Source organism: Hypomesus transpacificus, chromosome 20, assembly GCF_021917145.1.
Source record: "Hypomesus transpacificus isolate Combined female chromosome 20, fHypTra1, whole genome shotgun sequence".
Taxonomy (NCBI): domain Eukaryota; kingdom Metazoa; phylum Chordata; class Actinopteri; order Osmeriformes; family Osmeridae; genus Hypomesus; species Hypomesus transpacificus.
In genome coordinates this window covers 3,926,982-3,948,563 of record NC_061079.1, presented here as the reverse complement: position 1 = coordinate 3,948,563, position 21,582 = coordinate 3,926,982, and the positions used below count along the sequence as shown (strand labels likewise).

Here is a 21,582-nt window from a genome sequence, read left to right as displayed (position 1 = left end):
GGAAAAATTTGCAGCCAGTGTCCAGACGTTACACCCTTTCAATGATGCCATAAAGAAATAAACTATAAAACTACAAGGGACATCTTGTACAGTTTACAACTTGAAAGCTATCACAGTATATATATAATGATACCAGCCATTCAAACTAGAGTTTGACCTGTGGGCCATACTGCTGTACTTCCTCGTCTGTGTGTTTACCTTCAGCGGCTCTACATGCCTCCTCATTTGGGCCTTACATTCACATCTCCAGATACTTACATATGTACACCCTGCCTAGGACCTGTCCAAACATCTTCAAATGCACACCTTCAATCTTTCATGGATTGAAAGAATAAGGTTTGTGGGCAACATTGAGCTGTGATACTGGGGGATTTGAGAAAACTGCTGTGTATTACGAGTAAACACATAATACACAAGTAAACATTATTATCAATGAATACACATACACAGTCTAAACACGCTCATACACGGAAAACACACGAGACAAAACACAGCTAAACTCGGGCACAAAGCTAAACACACTAACACACGATGAACGCACACACAGGAAGACAAATATGCATCATCCGCCGTTCACTAGAAATCTGATTCGTTGAGGCAACTTTCCGGCTCTACGGATAAAAGAAAGGGCATTTGTGGGGATGTGTACGTGTGTGTGTGATGTGTGTATCTGTGTGTGTATCAATTTGTAGCTGTATTTCCATGTCTACGAAGGCTAATAAAGGCTTCATAGACTGATATAGATATAGGCTTTGCTATAAGTAAATGTTGGATGCCACTTTGTTTATCCAAAGTATAAGTTGTGTTATTGTTATCTGCAGTCTAGGACAACTGAAGAAGCTGCTGCGTAGATCCTGTGTGGTTTTATATCTTCAGGAAACGAAACTTCACCCTCACACGCTCTCACACACTCATACACGAATACACATCACACACACACAAACAGGCACACAACAGATAACCAGTGAGTTGGTAAAGACTTGTCAGTAGTCTGTTAACCATGATGCTGGTTGCCTTGTTTCTCCTCATCCATCTCAGTGGACATGAGTCCACCATCTGTCCAGGTAAGACACATCTATACAAATGATGTTACACGTGGAACTTAATAACGTAACAATATAATATTTAAACTGTAATACTATATTTAAGGCCTTTGGTCTCTATGAACAAAGGAGCACTTCCGGACAATGTGCTCTTAGTGTTTGACTTCCTCCTTAACTTATTCTTTTTTTTTTAAGAAAAACGAGAATACAGATTTATTTAATACAATATCGTTTGTGAATTCAAAATATGTGGAGGATTAAAAATAGTTTGAGCACAATCATTTTAAATAACTAACCCGAAGAATTCACTGAATCTCAGTTTTCACTTTTTACAGATAATAGTACTATTATCGGAAAATAGTTCAAGCTTCAAGTTTTATTCGCCATTTAAAAAGATGATTTGATAGGCAGCAACACATCCAATAATTGCCTGAACTCCATTTTGAGACAGCAAGTTTCTCCTCTATTTACTCAACTAACATTGGAGTTTCCGTTGGTCACAGCAGCCTGCACTGTAGGGCACACGTATAAGTCAATGGTAGAACATTTTAAGGCAAAACTTTAAAGGGTTGCGTAGTACTCCAAAATAGACATTCTAAACATAACGGTGTGACTGTACGCAGATCAAGAGGTCACAGGTTCAAATCCCCCACTGTACATCCCTTTGGACAAAAGTGTCTGCTAAAGGAATATGTTTCCGATATCATATTCTGGCCAGTGTGAACCAGCCTCAGATAGATTCCCCAGGGAAAGTCGCGAGGGTTAGGCTCTAAAGGACTCAAATACATCTCAGTGTCTGTGGTTCGTCTTATATGATGGGGGAGTCTATCCTGCTTCTCATGACTGGGCTCAGTGTTGGATCATGGAGTTGTGCTGCTGTTACAGAGGTGAGCTGTTTGATCGTGAACCTGGACTCGGTCGAATGCACTTGGAGAGGCCAGGTCAACTATACCTTCTACAGCCGGTTAGTTCTGTTATCTGTGTGTGTGTGTTTGTGTTGGCAGTGTTCACAAAAATGGTTCTGGTCTGCTGCAACATCTGACTGGGGTACGAGGGCCAGAGAAAATGTTTGAGAACACTAAGAATACAGCAATATTATGAATAATTGATCATATAAACAAGGCCATCAAGTGATTAGGATCTAAATGTGCTAAATGTGCAAAATGTCAATCCATTAATTTCTCTCAGTTTGTGTGTTAAATCTTTCAATGTTTCCATGTCGGTTCTCTCACTAATTTAATTTGTATCTGACTGCTTTCTGCCCCTCAGATATAAGTCTGACCAATATCGTGAATGCTCCAGTTATGTCCTGGAGCAGGGCCTGGTTATTGGCTGCAGTGAGGCCTATCTGGAAAATGCTGACAAATTCAAGAGTTTTTCCACCAACCTCACCCACGAAAACTGCTCAACTGTGAAGATACATGATCTCAAAGCCAGTGGTATGTCTTTATTTGCACACTTTATTTGTGATAATGAGGGTGTTTTTTTGTTTGTTTAAGACATGTTATTTAATTTCATCAAAGCACAAGATCTCTTGTGGACATTTCAGTTCAACTTAACCAGTCTTTATTTAGAGATATGGTTCAACTAGGGTTTATAATAAATTTTGGATTAGGGTTTAATTTGTCAATCTATATTTTCCAGTGAAAATGAATCCTCCAACCAACCTGACAGTAAAGATATATGGAAAGGAGCTGTGGCTGTACTGGAACAACTCCAATAACCACCCCTGCCTGGAAAGCGAAGTTTGGCACAAGAACAACAACAGTGAATGGAAGGTAGGAGGTAGATGAGGGAGTAGGGGAGGGCGACGTGGGGGGAAAGGGGAGAGTGTGGGGGGGTAAAAGGGGAGAAGGGTGGTAAGGGGAGAGTGGGGGTGGGAGTAGGAGGGAGACAGGTAGGCAGAAGGGCTCAAGGAGGGAGGTGGATCAATTAATATCTCTTTCTTCTTGTGTTTCCCTCCCCTTTCCGTCCCGCTCCTCATCCTCAGAGTTTCATCCATAACAACGAGATGCATGACTTCAGTGTCTCCTTGCCCTCCCAAAGCCTCCGCTATGTTTTTCAAGTGAGGACGCGAGTGTCAGATAGCTGTTATGAGTCTAAGTTTTGGAGTGAGTGGAGCCAGGCAATCTCTTGGGGACCAATCATAGGTATACACCATGTTTGTATGCTCCCAGCCACTGTGTTTCATCTTAACATTGCTTTGATTGCTAATTGCGACCTGCTTTCACCTGAGTGCTGCTATAACACACCATTTGAGGCCAGCTCAGGCCAGTTCATACCTTGTTCAGTTCTACGCTCCACCCTCATGTTCCGTTTCTACCTCCCCCTGGGCAGTACCCAACCTTAAGGTCGAAGGGCTGCCTGGCGTTGCCGTGACGGTGTGGACTCCCCTGCTGGCTGTGATGGCCACCCTCACCCTTCTGCTGCTGGTTATGCTTTTGCTCCACAATGAGAGGTAGCACACTACCCCTACACTAGTACACACTACCCCCTTACTAGTACACACTACCGCCTTACTAGTACACATTACCCCCTAACAAGTACACATTACTCCTACACTAATACACACTACCCCCTAACTAGTACACACTACCCCCTTACTAGTACACATTTCCCCCTAGGAAGTAAACATTACCCCTACACTAGTTCACACTATCCTTGTACTAGTACACCTACACTGGTACAAACTACCCCTATCCCTCATGTGTATGGTGTTGTGTGTAAGTGTCTAGGACTGTCTTTTGACTTCTTCAAAATCATTATCCTACAATTCACAGAAATGTTATTTTGTTATTGAATTTCTTTAATCATTTGTGTGATTTACGGATACCGGTAGGTCTGACCTGTACCTGTGTTGTCTAACTGGGACCTGTCTGTCTAACTGTGACATGTCTGACACCTATGCCTTTGTCCACCAGGCTTAAAGTTATCCTCGTTCCCATGGTTCCCAACCCGGCCAAGAACCCCATCCTGGCGGAGCTGCTGGACACCCACAACGGCAATGTGGAGGTAAAATTCACACACACACAGGGAATCGGGCTATTAATCAGAAGGTTGCCGGTTCAAGTGACGTTGCCAAATGATGTTGTGTGCTTGGGCAAGGCACTTCACCCTACTTGCCTCGGGGGGGAATGTCCTTACCCATACACAGTAATACACACATTCTCCCAAACGCACATCCTCGCAGACACAGTCATCCTCACACACAGTTTTTCCAACATACACATCTTCACATACATTCTTGCACACACACACAGATCCTCATACCCAGTTCTTCCAACACACACACACATACTCACACACACATCGTCACATCCACACACATATCCAACATGAAGATCTCACACACTTTTATTGTGGATCTCCTTCTACCTTTTCTCAGGAATGGCTCCACATCTCTAAGGAGCTGAAGGAGGGGTTCAAACCCAACTTCAGTGATCGCACCTGCTCTGTCCGCGAGTACACCACTCAGTCAGCCAACCAATCAGAGAGCTCTGCCACAGTAACCATCGACCAATCCGACTGCTCTGTCTCCATCTCCACTGACCAGTCCGACTGCCTGTCCAACTCCGGTTTGTCGTCCACCAGCACCTCCAGTCTTCCCATCACGTCTGTAGAGGAACGGGCAGGTCTTACTGAGAGACTTGTTGCACTGGTTGGTTAGTTGTAACGGATTTAAATTCTTGTACTCACTGAAATATTTTTACTGTTGACAGTTTTCTACGGGTACACTTGCACTTTTTGAGTTTCACGTTATTGAATTGTAACTTGTTTAACTGCATGCTCTTATGGTTCTTCCCTTTGGCACTTATTTGGTTTTCACAATGTATGCTTCTTGTTTTGGCTGCTCGCAATGTTTGGGGCTATCTCGTTGTTATGATCAGTGACCTATGCACTTTTGTAAAGCTCTCTCTTGGAAGTCACAAAAACGTCTGCTAAATGCATAACTGTAAATGTCTTTAGAAACACCTGGGGTGCATCTCATTTGTTTGTTTCAGATTGCTTCCTAATCTGGTGTCCTTCACGTAAACACCACCAATTACAATTTATTGACTTTGCCACAGTTATTGTCAAGTGTTATTAGGTTTCTATGATTGTATTGATGAGGATCAGAGCCCAAATCGACAGTTTTAGCTAACAAAACAACAAATCATAGAGGACCCATGTCATTGTTTTTAAAACACACATTTTACAATCAGTCTGAAAAATATTTATGATTTCTCCGTCAGGAACCTTTTTAAAGCACTACGATCACCCCGTTGTCCCGTTTTTATGTCCCATATATAAACAGGACTAAATTACAGCTGTTCAAACTTTAACCAAATCTGACAATGCTTGCCATTGGAGAAATTTCTTATTTTCTGATACAAAAACTGAACAATCTAATATCTAAATTTGTGAATGGCTTAGTAGGATGAGACACAGTGCTTATGTGCGAAGGGTGGTGGGATCTAATCTAGTCAGAGGTATAAACAAAAAAAAATATTATTATGACAAATTACAGTTTCAAGTCTTCTGGTTAATCCCAGTATAATTATCTATTATGTCAATTTGACAACATTTTGCCATTTTGAAGGAGGAATCCGCCATTGCTGCTTGCAGCTATATTTATAATTTAATTAGTTAGAAATAAAAAACGGATTTCACCAAATTGCTTTCCTCAATGTTTTGCCATCCAGAAGATATTGTTTAGTGGTTATCGGTTTTTATATCTTTTAATGCATAGCTCCACTCAAACTCTCAGATGGTGTTGGATATTTTGTGCCATATTGTACTGCTGTATACGTGTGTGTGTGATTGTATATGTGTGTGATGTACAAAACTGACCGACCATATCTTGGTTCACTTCAATCCATAGTTTCACTTGTTCTTCCCTCACTATAAAGTGAATGGGGACTTGCAGTGTTTGATCATTTTTAAGAAACTTAAAAATATAAAACATGTATAGAACTAATTTGCATTATAGTTTAGTCAAGACACTTACGTGATTGATTTGAGCATGTATTGATAACCATAAACATGGACATAGGTTTGACTTTGTTGGAGTGGGTGTATATAGGGGAAGCACTCCCTGCTTCTATTAGCGAGCAACATACATAGAATATGAGGCAGGAAGCTAATCGAGAAATAATCCCCCGTGATGGGTAGTAACCTACTACAGACAACACAGGGAAGATGGGAATGGTGGAGGTAGCAGCAGCACAATTGGGAGTGAATGTAGGAGTATCCGTGTGGCATTGAAATGCCATCTTATCGTACGTGGCGCAATTGGCTTGAAGCAGGCTCACACAGGTGTAGTTAATGAGCGTAATGAGGCTCGCTACCCGAGTGCCATACCTGAACTAGGCTTCACTCATTTAGGACCAAAACCTCACACCATAAGAATAGTTTCTTTCCATCTGCTACTGGCCTCTACAAAAAGACTCCCACTGACATTTAACCATTATCTATTATAAGTCCGTCCGACACCTATTGCACTACGCGCAAGCCACCTTTATCTCATTATCTCATTTGCACTATTTTGCCCACTCCCACTGCTTTGCCCTTGCTGCTCATGCTGATCATTCATATTCTTATTCTTATATGTATTTTTTTAGATTGTTTAGTTCTTAGAATAGTTAAACTATTGTACTTTTGCTTAGTTTAAGATCTGCATATGTTTACTGTTTGCACCTTCCTGCCACAGTAAATTCCGTGTTTGTGTAACATAGGCCTACATTGCGAATGAACCGAATTCTGATTCTGATTCCATATTGCAAGAAAGTGTTTGACAGCAATACAATTGAACTCTCTCTTGTTTTGGCAATAATACCTGGTAGAATATGTTTAAATGCAGATGCTTAGTATTGTAATCTATTGAGTAACAAAAGCACATTGTGTTTAGCGTAAAGTGAATGTGAGATGAGAAACAGAAAACACTGAACTATTTACTATATTTGTCTTGAGATTACCATTAGATACCTATTAATGTTTGGGTACAAAAATCCTGGGGGGGGAAGGCGGGGGGAGCTCTGGGGGGAACTCAACTTTGCAGAAAACTTACCTTTGTATGCATGCGCCTCGTCCATTCATTGTATATGGGGGACAAGTGAACCTTTAATTATTAGCGTGAGAAATACAAGGGGTTGGTGAGAGCATGAGCATTGGTTAAAATGCACGAGTCTCATGGACTACATTTGGACTATGAAGGCTCATCATACATGTAAATGTTTGATGTTACTTTGTTTATCTAAAGTATAGGTTGTGTTTTTGTTATCTGCAGTCGATAAGATAACTGCAGAAGAAGTTTTTATTTGCTGCGTAGATCCTGTGTGGTTTCAAATCTTCAGGAAACGAAACTTCACCCTCACACGCTCTCACACACATGCGCTCTCACACACTCGTACACAAATACACATCACACACACACACACACACAGGCACACAGCAGATAACCAGTGAGTTGGTAAAGACTTGTCAGTAGTCTGTTAACCATGATGCTGGTTGCCTTGTTTCTCCTCATCCATCTCAGTGGACATGAGTCCACCATCTGTCCAGGTAAGACACATCTATACAAATGATGTTACATGTGGAACTTAATAACGTAACAATATAATATTTAAACTGTAATACTATATTTAAGGCCTTTGTTCTCTATGAACAAAGGAGCACTTCCGGACAATGTGCTCTTAGTGTTTGACTTCCTCCTTAACTAATTCTTTTTTTTTAAAGAAAAACGAGAATACGATTTTATTTAATTCAATATCGTTTGTGAGTTAAAAATATGTGGAGGATTAAAAAGAGTTTGAGTACGATCATTTTAAATAACTAACCCTAAGAAATTCACTGAATCTCAGTTTTCACTTTTTATAGATAATAGTAATATTATCGGAGCTTGAGTCACTAAAATAATTCAAGCTTCAAGGTTTATTTGTCATTTAAAAAGGTGATTTGATAGGCAGAAATACATCCAATTGCCTGAACTCCATTTTGAGACAGCAAGTTTCTCCTCTATTTACTCAACTAACATTGGAGTTTCCGTTGGTCACAGCAGCCTGCACTATAGGGCACACGTATAAGTCAATGGTAGAACATTTTAAGGCAAAACTTTAAAGGGTTGCGTAGTACTCCAAAATAGACATTCTAAACAAACCAGTGTGACTGTACGCAGATCAAGAGGTCACAGGTTCAAATCCCCCACTGTACATACATTTGGACAAAAGCGTCTGCTAAAGGAATATGTTCTGTCACGGCCACAGCCGTGCCCCCCTGTTGTTTTTGGTTTTGCCCTGTCCTATTGTTTCCCTGTCATTGTCTTCACCTATGTCTCGTTCAGTTCTCGCGTTAGTTTCATTGTGTCCACCTGTGTCTTGTTTGTTTCTGTGTATTTAGGTTCCTGTTTTGTGTCCAGTCTTTGTCTTGGCATTACCCTTTGTCCTTGTGTGTACCTTGTGTGGTTCCCATTTTGAGAATAAACCCCTTTTTGTTTGCAACCCCTGCCGACTCTCCTGCGTTTGGGTCCTACCCCTCCACACACCGTGAAATGTTCCTGATATCATATTCTGGCCAAGGTGAACCAGCCTCAGATCGATTCCCCGGGGAAAGTCGCAAGTATGGAGTTATACTAGTTTCATAATTCAAACAAACAAACTTAACACGATTTAAACAAACTTAACGCGATCCAAACAAACGTAACACGATTCATACAAACGTAACACGATTCATACAAACATAACACGATTCAAACAAACAAACGTAACACGATTCAAACAAACGTAACACGATTCAAACAAACGTAACACGAGTCACAAATGTATTTTGTGATTCACAAATGTAACGCGATTCACAAATAAATTACCCTATTACATTCGTTTGCAACCTGACAAACACAAGTTACAAATCCCTGCATTCGTTGGTGTGAATCCCTGCATTCGTTGGTGTGAATCCTTGCATTCGTTGGTGTGGATTTTTAGAACTTTCCTGACGCGCTTAGATTCACAAATGCATTTTTTCTAAAAGATATCCTCTGCAGCCTATCAGATGTCTCCAATTTTAGCCAATCACCAGAGAATGTCTAATATGGGTAGACGGGCTCTGCGTTAGCCAAGGAAACACAGAAAATGACTAAACATGAATCCTGCCATTCTCAACAATATTCAATCACGTATAATCATCGGTTTAATAAGATTAATAAGCAACATTTCACCTACATGCTACCAGACGACATTGCTCGTGATCTGAAGGAGACGATGTCCGTCATTATGGCAGGTTGTTGAAGACCACATAGACACGTTAATGTGATGCAGAGGTAGGCTGCAGATGATATCTTTTAGAAAAAATGCATTTGTGAATCTAACCGCGTCAGGAAAGTCAAAAAAATCCACACCAACGAATGCAGGGATTCACACCACCAAATGCAGGGATTTGTAACTTGTGTTTGTCAGGTTGCAAACGAATGTAATAGGGTCATTTATTTGTGAATCATGTTACATTTGTGAATCACGAAATACATTTGTGAATCGTGTTACGTTTGTTTGAATCGTGTTACGTTTGTTTGAATCGTGTTACGTTTGTTTGAATCATGTTATGTTTGTATGAATCGTGTTACGTTTGTTTGGATCGTGTTAAGTTTGTTTGAATCGTGTTGCGTTTGTTTGAATTATGAAACTAATCTAACTCCATATGCAAGGGTTAGGTTCTAAAGGACTCAAATGCATCTCAGTATCTGTGGTTCGTCTTATCTGATGGGGGAGTCTATCCTGCTTCTCATGACTGGGCTCAGTGTTGCATCATGGAGTTGTGCTGCTGTTATAGAGGTGAGCTGTTTGATCCTGAACCTGGACTCGGTCGAATGCACTTGGAGAGGCCAGGTCAACTATACCTTCTACAGCCGGTTAGTTCTGTTATCTGTGTGTGTTTGTGTTCACGGAAATGGTTCAGGTCTGCTGCAACATCTGTCAGGGTTACAAAGGCCAGAGAGAACTTTTTGAGAACACTAAGAATACAGCAATATTATGATGATAATTGATAATATAAACAAGGCCATCAAGTGATTAGGATCTAAATGAGCAAAATGTCAATCCATTAATTTCTCTCAGTTTGTGTGTGTTAAATCTATCAACGTTTCCATGTCGGTTCTCTCGCTCATTTAATTTGTATCTGACTATGGTCTGCTTTCTGCCCCTCAGATATAAGTCTGACCAATATCGTGAATGCTCCAGTTATGTCCTGGAGCAGGGCCTGGTTATTGGCTGCAGTGAGGCCTACCTGGACATTCGTGACAGATTCAAGAGTTTTTCCACCAACCTCACCCACGAAAACTGCTCAACTGTGAAGATACATGACCTCAAAGCCAGAGGTATGTCTTTATTTGCACACTTTATTTGTAATAATGAGGGTGGTTTTTTGTTTGTTTGAGACATGTTATTTAATGTCTTCAAAGCACAAGATCTCTTGTGGACGTTTCAGATTCATTTAGGGTTAGGGTTTAATTTGTCAATCTACATTTTCCAGTGAAAATGAATCCTCCAACCAACCTGACAGTAAAGAACATTGATGGACATGAGCTGTGGCTGTACTGGAACAACTCCAGGAACTACCACTGCCTTGAAAGTGAAGTTTGGCACAAGAACAACAACAGTGAATGGAAGGTAGGAGGTAGATGAGGGAGTAGGGGAGGGCAACGTGGGGGGAAAGGGGAGAGTGTGGGGGGGTACAAGGGGAGAAGGGTGGTAAGGGGAGAGTGGGGATGGGAGTAGGAGGGAGACGGGCAGGCAGAAGGGCTCAAGGAGGGAGGTGGATCAATTAATATCTCTTTTTTCGTGTTTGCCCCCCCTTTCCGTCCCGCTCCTCATTCTCAGAGTTTCAACTGTGACAACGGGAAGCATGACTTCAGTGTCCCCCTGCCCTCCCAAAGCCTCCGCTATGTTTTTCAAGTGAGGACGCGAGTGTCAGATACCTGTTATGAGTCTAAGTTTTGGAGTGAGTGGAGCCAGGCAATCTCTTGGGGTCCAATCATAGGTATACACCATGTTTGTATGCTCCAAGACACTGTGTTTCATCTTAACACTGCTTTGATTGCTAATTGCGACCTGCTTTCACCTGACTGCCGTTAGAATACACCATTTGAGGCCAGCTCAGGCCAGTTCATACCTTGTTCAGTTCTACGCTCCACCCTCATGTTCCCTTTCTACCTCCCCCTGGTTAGTACCCAACCTTAAGGTCAAAGGGCTGCCTGGCGTTGCCGTGACTGTGTGGACTCCCCTGCTGGCTGTGATGGCCGCCCTCACCCTCCTGCTGCTGGTTATGCTTTTGCTCCACAATGAGAGGTAGCACACTACCCCCTTACTAGTACACACTACCCCCTTACTAGTACACACTACCCCCTAACTAGTACACACTACCCCTACACTTGTACACACTATTCCCTTACCAGTACACATTATCCCCTAGGAAATACACAATACCCCTACACTAGTACACACTATTCCTGTACTGGTACACCTACACTGGTACACACTACCCCTATCCCTGATGTGTATGGTGTTTGTGTAAGTGTCTGTGACTGTCTTTTGACTTCTTCAAAATCATTGTTTTACAATTCACAGAAATGGTTTTTGGAATTTCATTAATCATATGTGTGATTTACGGATACCGGTAGGTCTGACCTGTACCTGTGTTGTCTAACTGGGACCTGTCTGTCTAACTGTGACATGTCTAACACCTATGCCTTTGTCCCCCAGGCTTAAAGTTATCCTCGTTCCCATGGTTCCCAACCCGGCCAAGAACCCCATCCTGGCGGAGCTGCTGGACACCCACAATGGCAATGTGGAGGTAAAATACACAGACATGCTTACACACATATCACTACATACATTCTTACAGACACACACACATCTTCACCCATACACAGCCATACACACATTCTCCCAGACATACACTCGCAAACCCACACTCATCCTCACACAGTTCTTCCAACACACACATCTTCACATACATTCTTGCGCACACACACATCCTCACACAGATTCTCATGCACAGTTCTTCCAACACACATCCACAAACACACACATTCTCACGCACACATTGTCACATCCACACACATATCCAACTTGAAGATCGCACACACTTGTATCTCCTTCTACCTTTTCTCAGGAATGGCTCCACATCTCTAAGGAGCTGAAGGAGGGGTTCAAACCCAACTTCAGTGAGCGCGCCTGCTCTGTCCGCGAGTACACCACTCAGTCAGCCAACCAATCAGAGAGCTCTGCCCCAATAACCATCGACCAATCCGACTGCTCTGTCTCCATCTCCACTGACCAGTCCAACTGCCTGTCCAACTCCGGTTCGTCGTCCACCAGCACCTCCAGTCTTCCCATCACGTCTGGAGAGGAACAGGCAGGTCTTTAGGAACACCTGGGTGCATCTCATTTGTTTGTTCCAGATTGCCTCCTAATCTGGTCTCCTTCATTTAAACACCACCAATTACAATGTATTTACTTTGCCACAGTTATTGCCAAGTGTTATTAATTTTTTATAATTGTATTGCTGAAGATCAGAGACAAACATATTTCTAGGTGTTTACTGAAAAACGTCACCATTCTTCACACGCAGTCAAATGTGGTTTCCTGTTTTTGTCCAGTGGTTTCTTTATCACAAGTTAAACACATCAGTCGTAACAGTGATATTCTCTTTCAGTTTATCAGATAATCACATCAGTAACAGTGCCCAGCTACGTATTGTCAGAAAATACAGAATTTGTAACCACTCAAAGGAATGTGCAGCAAATGAAGTAGTTTGTCCTTAAACCACTGATCAGTTAACAATAATTTACATTTATGCATTTAGCAGACGCTTTTATCCAAAGCGACGTCCATGAGAGAGCTTTACAAAAGAGCATAGGTCACTGATCATAACAACGAGATAGCCCCAAACATTGCAAGCAGCCAAAACATGAAGCATACATTGTGAAAAACCAATTTCACAAGTGCTAAAGGGGAGAACCATAAGAGCATGCAGTTAAACAAGTTAAAATTAAACACCATGAAACTCGAAGTGCAAGAGTGTACCTGTACTAAAACAAAATTTCTCAGCGAGTACAAGAATTTAAACCGTTACAACTAACCAACAAGAGCAACAAGTCTCTCAAATAAGAGTCATTGTGATCCTGGAGGAAACTGACATCAGGTCCAGCCAAACATTCCTAAGTGCCTTTGTACTCCCGGAACAAGTGTGTCTTGAGCCTTCTCTTGAAGGTGAGGAGACAGTCAGTGTCCCTGATGGAGGTGGGGAGCTGGTTCCACCATTGGGGGGCCAGACAGGAGAAAAGCTTGCTAATTAAAGATAATGATTACTTTTATACTGTTTGAAATGTTCTGAATATTATAAACAATGTTTGATCTATACCTTGCTAAATTACTTTCATCAGCATAACCCTTGGTTATGTCCAGGAGAGAATGAGTGAATTATATATATTGTATCATTGATAAACTGTCATTATGCTGTTTTCTTAAGCCTGCATAGCCATGAGTTGGTTCTTTGTAAGGTGCGACGAGGAAAGGCCTGTCTCACTAATGTAAGTCAGAGGTCACAATATTTCAAAAGTGTAAATGATTAACAAATCTTATAAACCCATTGTTATTCACATTAGAACACATACAACATGTCAAATGTTTAAACTGATAAAATGTACAATTTTAAGGAAAAAAAAAAGGTAATTTTGAATTTGATGGCAGCAACACGTCTCAAAAAAGTTGGAACAAGGCCATGTTCACCACTGTGTAGCATCCGCTCTTATTTTAACAACAGTCTGTATCTGTCTGGGAACTGAGGAAACCAGTTTCTGTAGTTGTGGTAGAGGACTGTTGTCCCTTTTGTGTCTGATACAGGATTCTTGCTGCTCAACCATCCTGGATCTTCTTTGTAATATATATTACATATTTTTTGTTTCATGATCCACCAAATAGTTTTAATTGGTGAAAGGTCTGCACTGCAGGCAGGCCAAGTCAGCACCCGTCCTCTTCTATTAAGAAGTCATGCAATTGTAACAGATGCAGGATGTGGTTTAACATTGTCTTCCTAAAATATGCAAGGCCTTCCCTGAAAAAGATGATGCCTGGATGCAAGCAAATGCAATGTTGCTCTAAAACCTGTATATACCTTTCAGCATTGATGTTGCCTTTCCAGATGTGCAAGCTGACCACTAGGCACTAATGCACCCCCATACCTTTAGAAAAGCAGGTTTTTGAACAGAGCTCCGATAACAAGCCAGTTGGTCCCTCTCCTCTTTAGTCTGGAGTACGCAGTGTGCAAGGTTTCCAAAAATAATTTCACATTTCATTTTGTCTGACCACAGAACAGTTTTCCCACTTTGGCAGTCCATTTTAAATGAGCTTTAGCCCAGAGAAAATGGCAGTGATTCTGGATCATGTTCACATGTGGCTTCTTTTTTGCATGATAAAGCTGCATTTGTAACCTGCATTTGTGGATGGCACAGCAAACTGTTCAAAGACAATGAGTTCTGGAGGGTGTTTTTGAGCCCATGCAATGATTTCCATTACAGAATCATGCCTGTTTTTTATGCAGTGCCGTCTGAGTGCCTGAAGGTCACAGGCATGCAGAATTTATGTTCCCCCTTGTCCCTTACACATAGAGATTTCTCCAGATTCTCTGAATAATTGTATTATATTATGTACTGTAGATGATGATATATTCAAAGTCTTCCCAATTTTACAATGAGGAACATTATTCTGAAATGGTTCCATAGATGCAGGTTTTCGCAGAAGTAGTTTTTTTACACCCAATCATGTTACTGACCTGTTTGCAAATAAACTTAGTTAGTAACACATACTTTTTCCAGCCTTTTCTTGCCCCCGTCCCAACTGTTTTGAGACGTGTTGCTGCCATCAAATTCAAATTCATTATTTTTTTCCTTCCTTTAAATGTTACATTTCATCAGTTTAAACATTTGACATTTAAATGTTCTATTGTGAATAACATAATGGGTTTATGAGATCTGTAAATCATTGTATTCTGTTTTTTTATTTTATTTACACAACGTCCCAACTTTTAGGGAATTAGGGTTGTACATTTCAGAGTAACATTAAACATATATAATTAATTTGACTCATGGAGCAGTACATTACACGGCCATCACACCTGCCATTTTGGCCTGCCTCAAAATGTGACCTCACGCTGAACATCTTAATGAGCCTGTTGTCTTATCCTACCTTTCCTCCCCTCCCCTTTCCTCTCATCCCTCGCTTAGCCTCTTCCCCCCTCTCCTCTTTTCACTCTCCTGAGGACTCCATCTCTCCCCCTATTCATGTTCAACTGCCCAGTGGCTTCACGTTTTCAGATATTTTTTACATTGAATATTTTTTCTAGAGACAATCTACACGAGTCTTAGTTATAATTTTGTATGACTTTATTTAGGATGCTAAGTTTTCCTACGTTTCCTGTTCCATTATGTTCATTGACTTTGTGCAACAAAAAGACGCATTGACTGATTAATAAACAAAGCCATGTATGAAAAAACCACAACTAGTGATTTACTGGAAACACCAGCAACAGGCAAAGTTAATTAATTAGTTTGGCCTAACAGAGATATGTGTGGAATAGGCTACTAAAGCACAAAACCATCTGCTACAAGAGAGTCAAGACTGTCCATTATCTGCAGTCCATGGAGTAGAGTAGATTACATGAATTCAGTCAAGCGCTTCAGATGTGTTTATCAGCTTTATCAGAAAACAGGTCATGTAGGTGTAATTACACTTCAGAAAGGTGGAATTGAGGAGACTGTGTGACTGCTCTTGGTGCAAACCCTCAACTACGAACACGATCAGGTTTTAAATAACGTGTCTGTTGAAGGATTAATTCGGCTACATTTACAATAATTTTGAATATGCTTTCATCCATTTGGGCTTTTTCTGGTCACCTCTGAGCTAGTAAAAACTCTAGGTTGGTTTCCTGTGATAGAAATTACCCAATCTAAGCAGATTTGCAGTAAACGGAAGTGGTCATTTGGGGATTTCCGTATCAGAAGGCTGGAGTATGTATGGTTGATTTGGTCTGGCTGTAATATTGAGTAAGCGGTGTCGAGTCACCGCTTCCTCTCTACCTTGCACGATCTCTGGTTCTATAAAGGTTCCCTTCTCTGACTCAAGCAGCAACTACATATCCAAATTCATAAACTGCACCGAAAGCTAGCAAATCGAATTTCACAGGTCTATGTGTATGGTGTTGTGTGTAAGTGTCTGGCAGTCCGTTGACCTCTTCGAAATCATAATTTTATAATTCACAGAAATGGATGTTTGGATTCTTTGGAATCTCTGTATCATCCAAGTCAAGGATTATAGGTGCACCTATTATTCAACAACAAATTAACCCATTACATCAACAAGGCCATCACCATAAATGTGGTTTCAACCCCCTCGATGGGGGGATAGTGCCTAAAATTGAAAATACATGGCAACCCGTACGGCGCCGTGAAGCTAGCTGCTGGTCTGTGCTAGCTAGCTAACTAGCTAGTGACAGTGGGTATTATTAGTGCCAACGCAAGAGGGGCAGGGTGACGGTGCCCGCCTGGTATAGATGCTACTGCTAACTTCATTCGTCCAGCCATCACGCTAAATTGATGTCTGGGAAGATAATAGCTATTATTCTATCTAAGTATTAATTAGTCTAGCGGTCAAACGTTAGTCAGTCTAGTAGCTAACTCGCTGCTGGCTGTCCGACACCGAACATGTCAGAACCAACGGTGGCGGATACTCGTCGGTTGAACTCCAAGCCCCAGGATCTAACAGATGCTTACGGTCCCCCAAGCAATTTTCTGGAAATTGACGTTTATGACCCACAAACTATTGGAGTTGGGCGGAACCGTTTCACAACTTACGAAGTTCGTATGCGGGTAGGTGGCCAACTACTTAGCACTTAGCTACAGTAGTGTACTAGCTGCATAGCCGACTAAGGGGTGTCATTGGCCGTCACATCATCAAGTCAACTAAAACAAGCCTAGTTAGTAAGGCCAATGAGTAACTTGTAGCTCGTTGAAAACAATCTGTGATTTCTAACTAGCTCTGCAAGCACTGCAGCTAGTTAGTGCTAGTATACTCCAATAATACATGGGCTCGTCAAAGGGAAGTGCTAGCTAGTTAGCCATTCAAATGTTCCAAGACATTTTAAATAAGGCCCATTTTGCTACAACTGTGTTGTTAGATGTGTTGATGATGACAGCAGCGCAGGCTTGCTAGTTGAGCTGCCTCGTCTGAATTTAACTAGGAGTATCTCGTGGGGAATTGAGTTTTAGGTGCCCCAAAAGTGTACACTGTAGCTCTAGGTACCGATTATTCGTGACGTACAGTAACTGCTAGTTGCCTGGCTATTATTTGCCAATGCCACCGTGATGCTTGTATGAACAGGAACGTTTACAATCATAGTTTCTGTACATTGATGTTTTCTTGTTTCTTAATTGCTTTCAGACAAACCTTCCCATCTTCAAACTGAAGGACTCGTGCGTCCGGAGGAGGTACAGTGACTTCGAGTGGTTGAAGAATGAGTTGGAACGAGACAGCAAGGTAAGAGGCTAGCATAGGCAACGTCCTGAAGACAATTTTAATGTTATCGCTCATTGTTTATTGTTTTCACTATATGTTATTTGTAATGCACCATCAGACCACAGCAAATTACTTGTATGTGTAAACCTACTTTGAAGTAAACTTGATTCTGAACTGAGTGAGCTATGCAGTTGTGTGTGTTCAAATTGTTGTGTGTTCAGACAGTAGTTATGTATTAAGCATGTTGTGTGTTCAGATTGTAGTGCCCCCGCTGCCTGGCAAGGCCCTGAAGAGGCAGTTGCCTTTCCGGGGGGATGAGGGCATCTTCGAGGAGTCCTTCATCGAGGAGCGACGGCTCGGTCTGGAGCAGTTCATCAACAGGTGCCTATGGACACAGGCTAGAGCAGTCAGCCCTGTAACCCAGCATTACCCTGCCCTACAACCCAGCCGTGTAACCCAGCCCAGAAGCAGAGGTGCTAGCCATGTCTGTGTGTGTTTCAGAATTGCAGGTCACCCTCTGGCCCAGAATGAGCGCTGTCTTCACATGTTCCTGCAGGACGAGAGCATCGACCGCAACTACATTTCTGGAAAAGTACGGCTTTAGGGGGAGAGAAGGAGGGTGGGGGGGGGATTACAACAAGGTCATAACCACAGTACATTCTGATTTATCTTATATGAATAAAGTAAGATGGCAGAAAGGAAAGTATACTGTAAAGGTGTGTACTGTTATTTGGATTTGATGTTGAACTATTTTACCGTGCTTTGAGCTGATTATTTGTTCTTTCTCTTGTAGGTTTGAATGAAGTAAGTTTGTTTTCATTTTTGACATTATTGCCTTGCATTTATTACTTTTTGAGAGACTAAGTCTGTGTGCCTGTCTGCCCAGATGAGTGAGGGTCTGACAAGGGCCTGTGCTGTTCTGTCTGCAGATGCTGAGGTCCAGAGGAAAGGTGTGTAGTGGTGGAACTGACCAGAAGCAGCCCGCGGTCCCAACATGTCCTGACACAGATGCTACCAGCTCCCACTCCACTTGTTTCTACTTTTGTCTTTCCTTGTCTCTATCTTTCTGTTTCACAGTCACTCTTTAAGCCCCAGGTGTGCCCCAGGTAGTCTCAGGTGTGCCCCCAGTCCTAGGTAGTCCCAGATGTGCCTCTAGTTCCAGGTGTGGCCCCAGTTCCAGGTAGTCCCAGGTGTGCGTCTAGCCCCAGTATTACTAAGTGATGTTGGGGCCTAGTTGAGCTGGCTGATGTTGGAGCTAGCTGGTGTGGGCATCTAGTTGAGCTAGCTGATGTTGGGGTCTAGCTGGTGTTAAGGTATAGCTTAGCTAGATGGTGTTGCGGTCTAACTGAGCTAGCTGGTGTCGCGGTCTAACTGAGCTAGCTGGTGTTGCGGTCTAGCTGGTGTTGGGGTGTAGCAGAGCTAACAAATGTTGGGGCCTGGCTGAGCTAGCTGAGGGTTAGACACTGGGCTCAGTCTGAGGCCTGATGACTGACTCGCAAACAGACATGTAAGGGATACCTTCTATCCCCAGCATTTCTCCTATCATTTGGCATTTGGTATTTTGGTACAGGCCATGTCTCCTCCTGCGATTGCGTCTGGAGGCCCCCGCCTCCCTCTTGTTCCTCCAGGCACCTGCAAGTCTGGAGTGTCATCCTGAGGCTGGACACACTACTCACGTTCATCCTCCTCTGCATTTTTCTTTCGATAATAATTGATGATAATCCATCAATGTTTGTTTTTTTCCCTCTTATTTTTTTTACTCTGATCATTGTAAAGTATATTCCCTGTTTGTATTCAGACAAAAACAATTATATTGTATAATTCCCCTCGATGCTGAGATCCAGCAACATGTAGCACCATTGAGAACAGCTGTAAATTACATTCCCACTTTACTGTGCATCGGCCGCTGCAGAAAAATCTATCCAAACATGCTTTTATAGTACTATTATGTATTATGGTTACTTTGATTATTAACTCTGGTGGTCTTGCTCAGGCCTGCCGGCCCTTCTGTGTTAGGGAATGCAACGTCAGGTAAACTGGTCATATCTAACACTGTGAAACACTGTGTCATCCTTTAAGGTGCATTCCGCATCGTGTTGGTTGGTCTGAGACAAGGCTTGTTCATCCTTTTTGTGATTGATGTGTTTTAATGTCAAAACAGCACTAACATGTAGCCTTGCTGTTTGGCCCATCAATAAAGCCCCTCTTCCTGTTGTCCTCGCCTGTTTCTGCTCACGCTCAGTGCAGCCTCTCTGCCCACAGTATCTGTTTCTGCTCACGCTCAGTGCAGCCTCTCTGCCCACAATATCTGTTTCTGCTCAAGCTCAGTGCAGCCTTTCTGCCCACAATATCTGCCCTCGGTCTGGCTGTCTTTTCTCCATGTTATATCAGACACATTTAGACAGAAGTATATTTGATCAATCAGGTATGAATATGATCTGAAGTAGATTTGCTACATCAGGTATGAATTTCATATACAGCTAGATGGATTAAAACAGGTATGAATTGGGGGTGTAGACAGATTTTTTTTTTTTTCTGCGGGTCCCATTTTAAAATAAGGGGGCAAGTCAAATGCTTCTATATATCACAACTCCTTAATTTTTTATTGTAAGCAATCATAAACATGGTGGGGGGACATGTGGCTACGCCCCAAGAACGTATATCTACACAAAATAAAGTGATTGTGTCAGGTATGAATCTAATCTACACTAGATAAATGTTTTATAGTTTTAGCAGGTATGAATATTACCAACACTATATATATTTATTATATCAGGTATGAATATCTACACCAGATACGGTATATCAGGTATGAAAAACATCCACACAAGATAAATGTATCACACTTGATCAGGTCTGAATATTATCTTGTGCTGTTCAGCTGACTTTAGATGTGAAGAGTTGGCAGAGTAGGGGAAGTCCTCACAGCTCCAGCTGACTTCAATTATTCCTTTGTATTCTCCTTTCTCACATTTCAAAAGTACCCACAGATTATGCTGGAAAAATTATTGCATTACACAACTAGGTAAAGACCCTGGTGTGTTTGTGTCACACTGGTATCAGGTAAGAATTTTTCCCCACATATGTCAAGTGGGTAGACTTGCTATTGTCACTTCACTGTCCTCATTTGTAAGCCAGATGACTCAAAATGGCTTTATACAATATGCAAGCCAGTTGACAGGGATTGGTTCTGGACATTATTCTCAGTTTCCCTTTAATCTGTCTGTTTGTAGCTGACGGAAAAGTGGCAGGATTACAAAGGTGAGGGAGGTGTGGTCAAATGGATTAAACACACCTTAGAATAGCCTGCTTCTTATGGAAGCAAATCGTGACCAAAATTCAAATGAAAATGCATTTCCAGAAATGCATTTTCATTTTAAGAATGTGGCTGCATTATTTGACTCATAAATCAAATTAGTATTCAATCATCCTATTTGCATTTTCATTTTCTTCTTTAAGACTGCTCATTCTTTCCCTTAATTAAAATGAAAACGAAAAAGACATTTGAAATTTAATTTTCAAAATATGCCCCAGCAAATAGATACCAAAATTCAATTTGAAATGTAAAATTTGAAAATGAAAATGCATTTCCAGAAATGCATTTTCATTTTAAGAACGTGGCTGCAAAATCGTGACCACAATTCAAATTCAAATGCATTTCCAGAAATGCATTTTCATTTTCAAGAACGTGGCTGCAAAATCGTGACCACAATTCAAATTCAAATGCATTTCCAGAAATGCATTTTCATTTTCAAGAACGTGGCTGCAAAATCGTGACCACAATTCAAATTCAAATGCATTTTCAGAAATGCATTTTCATTTTAAGAACGTGGCTGCAAAATTGTGACCACAATTCAAATTCAAATGTATTTCCAGAAATGCATTTTCATTTTAAGAATGTGGCTGCATTATTTGACTCATAAATCAAATTAGTACTGATTAGTACTGAGCGGACATTGCATTTTCATTTTCATGTTCTGCCCGCAAACTGCCCATAATTCGAA

At 41.5% G+C, this 21,582-nt stretch overlaps 3 protein-coding genes across 6 annotated transcripts; all 3 read left to right on the top strand.

The window, feature by feature from the left end:
• Window positions 1-629: 629 nt before the first annotated feature.
• LOC124482588 (cytokine receptor common subunit gamma-like) lies at window positions 630-5,109 on the top strand. The gene is made up of 8 exons (XM_047042994.1): window positions 630-1,064; window positions 1,929-2,007; window positions 2,313-2,482; window positions 2,688-2,821; window positions 3,034-3,193; window positions 3,381-3,501; window positions 3,965-4,055; window positions 4,429-5,109. Exons 1-8 carry the CDS (start codon window positions 1,001-1,003, stop codon window positions 4,708-4,710), a joined length of 1,101 nt encoding a protein of 366 aa, XP_046898950.1. The 5' UTR covers window positions 630-1,000; the 3' UTR covers window positions 4,711-5,109.
• Window positions 5,110-7,108: 1,999 nt separating this feature from the next.
• On the top strand, window positions 7,109-15,563 carry LOC124482587 (cytokine receptor common subunit gamma-like). 4 transcript variants are annotated; one of them, XM_047042990.1, is made up of 9 exons: window positions 7,109-7,583; window positions 8,597-8,636; window positions 9,748-9,918; window positions 10,214-10,383; window positions 10,539-10,675; window positions 10,886-11,045; window positions 11,233-11,353; window positions 11,768-11,858; window positions 12,180-15,563. In XM_047042990.1, the coding sequence occupies exons 1-9, from the start codon at window positions 7,520-7,522 to the stop codon at window positions 12,432-12,434; spliced, it is 1,209 nt and encodes a 402-aa protein (XP_046898946.1). In that variant the 5' UTR covers window positions 7,109-7,519; the 3' UTR covers window positions 12,435-15,563. The 4 variants fall into 4 exon arrangements, with proteins under 4 accessions (XP_046898946.1, XP_046898949.1, XP_046898948.1 ...); XM_047042993.1 differs by having other exon boundaries at window positions 7,116-7,583; window positions 9,840-9,918; XM_047042992.1 differs by lacking the exon at window positions 8,597-8,636 and having other exon boundaries at window positions 7,119-7,583; window positions 9,840-9,918.
• Window positions 15,564-16,504: 941 nt separating this feature from the next.
• Window positions 16,505-19,792, top strand: LOC124482816 (sorting nexin-12). The gene is made up of 6 exons (XM_047043355.1): window positions 16,505-16,932; window positions 17,504-17,599; window positions 17,835-17,959; window positions 18,080-18,170; window positions 18,372-18,382; window positions 18,508-19,792. The coding sequence occupies exons 1-5, from the start codon at window positions 16,768-16,770 to the stop codon at window positions 18,375-18,377; spliced, it is 483 nt and encodes a 160-aa protein (XP_046899311.1). The 5' UTR covers window positions 16,505-16,767; the 3' UTR covers window positions 18,378-18,382; window positions 18,508-19,792.
• Window positions 19,793-21,582: the final 1,790 nt, after the last annotated feature.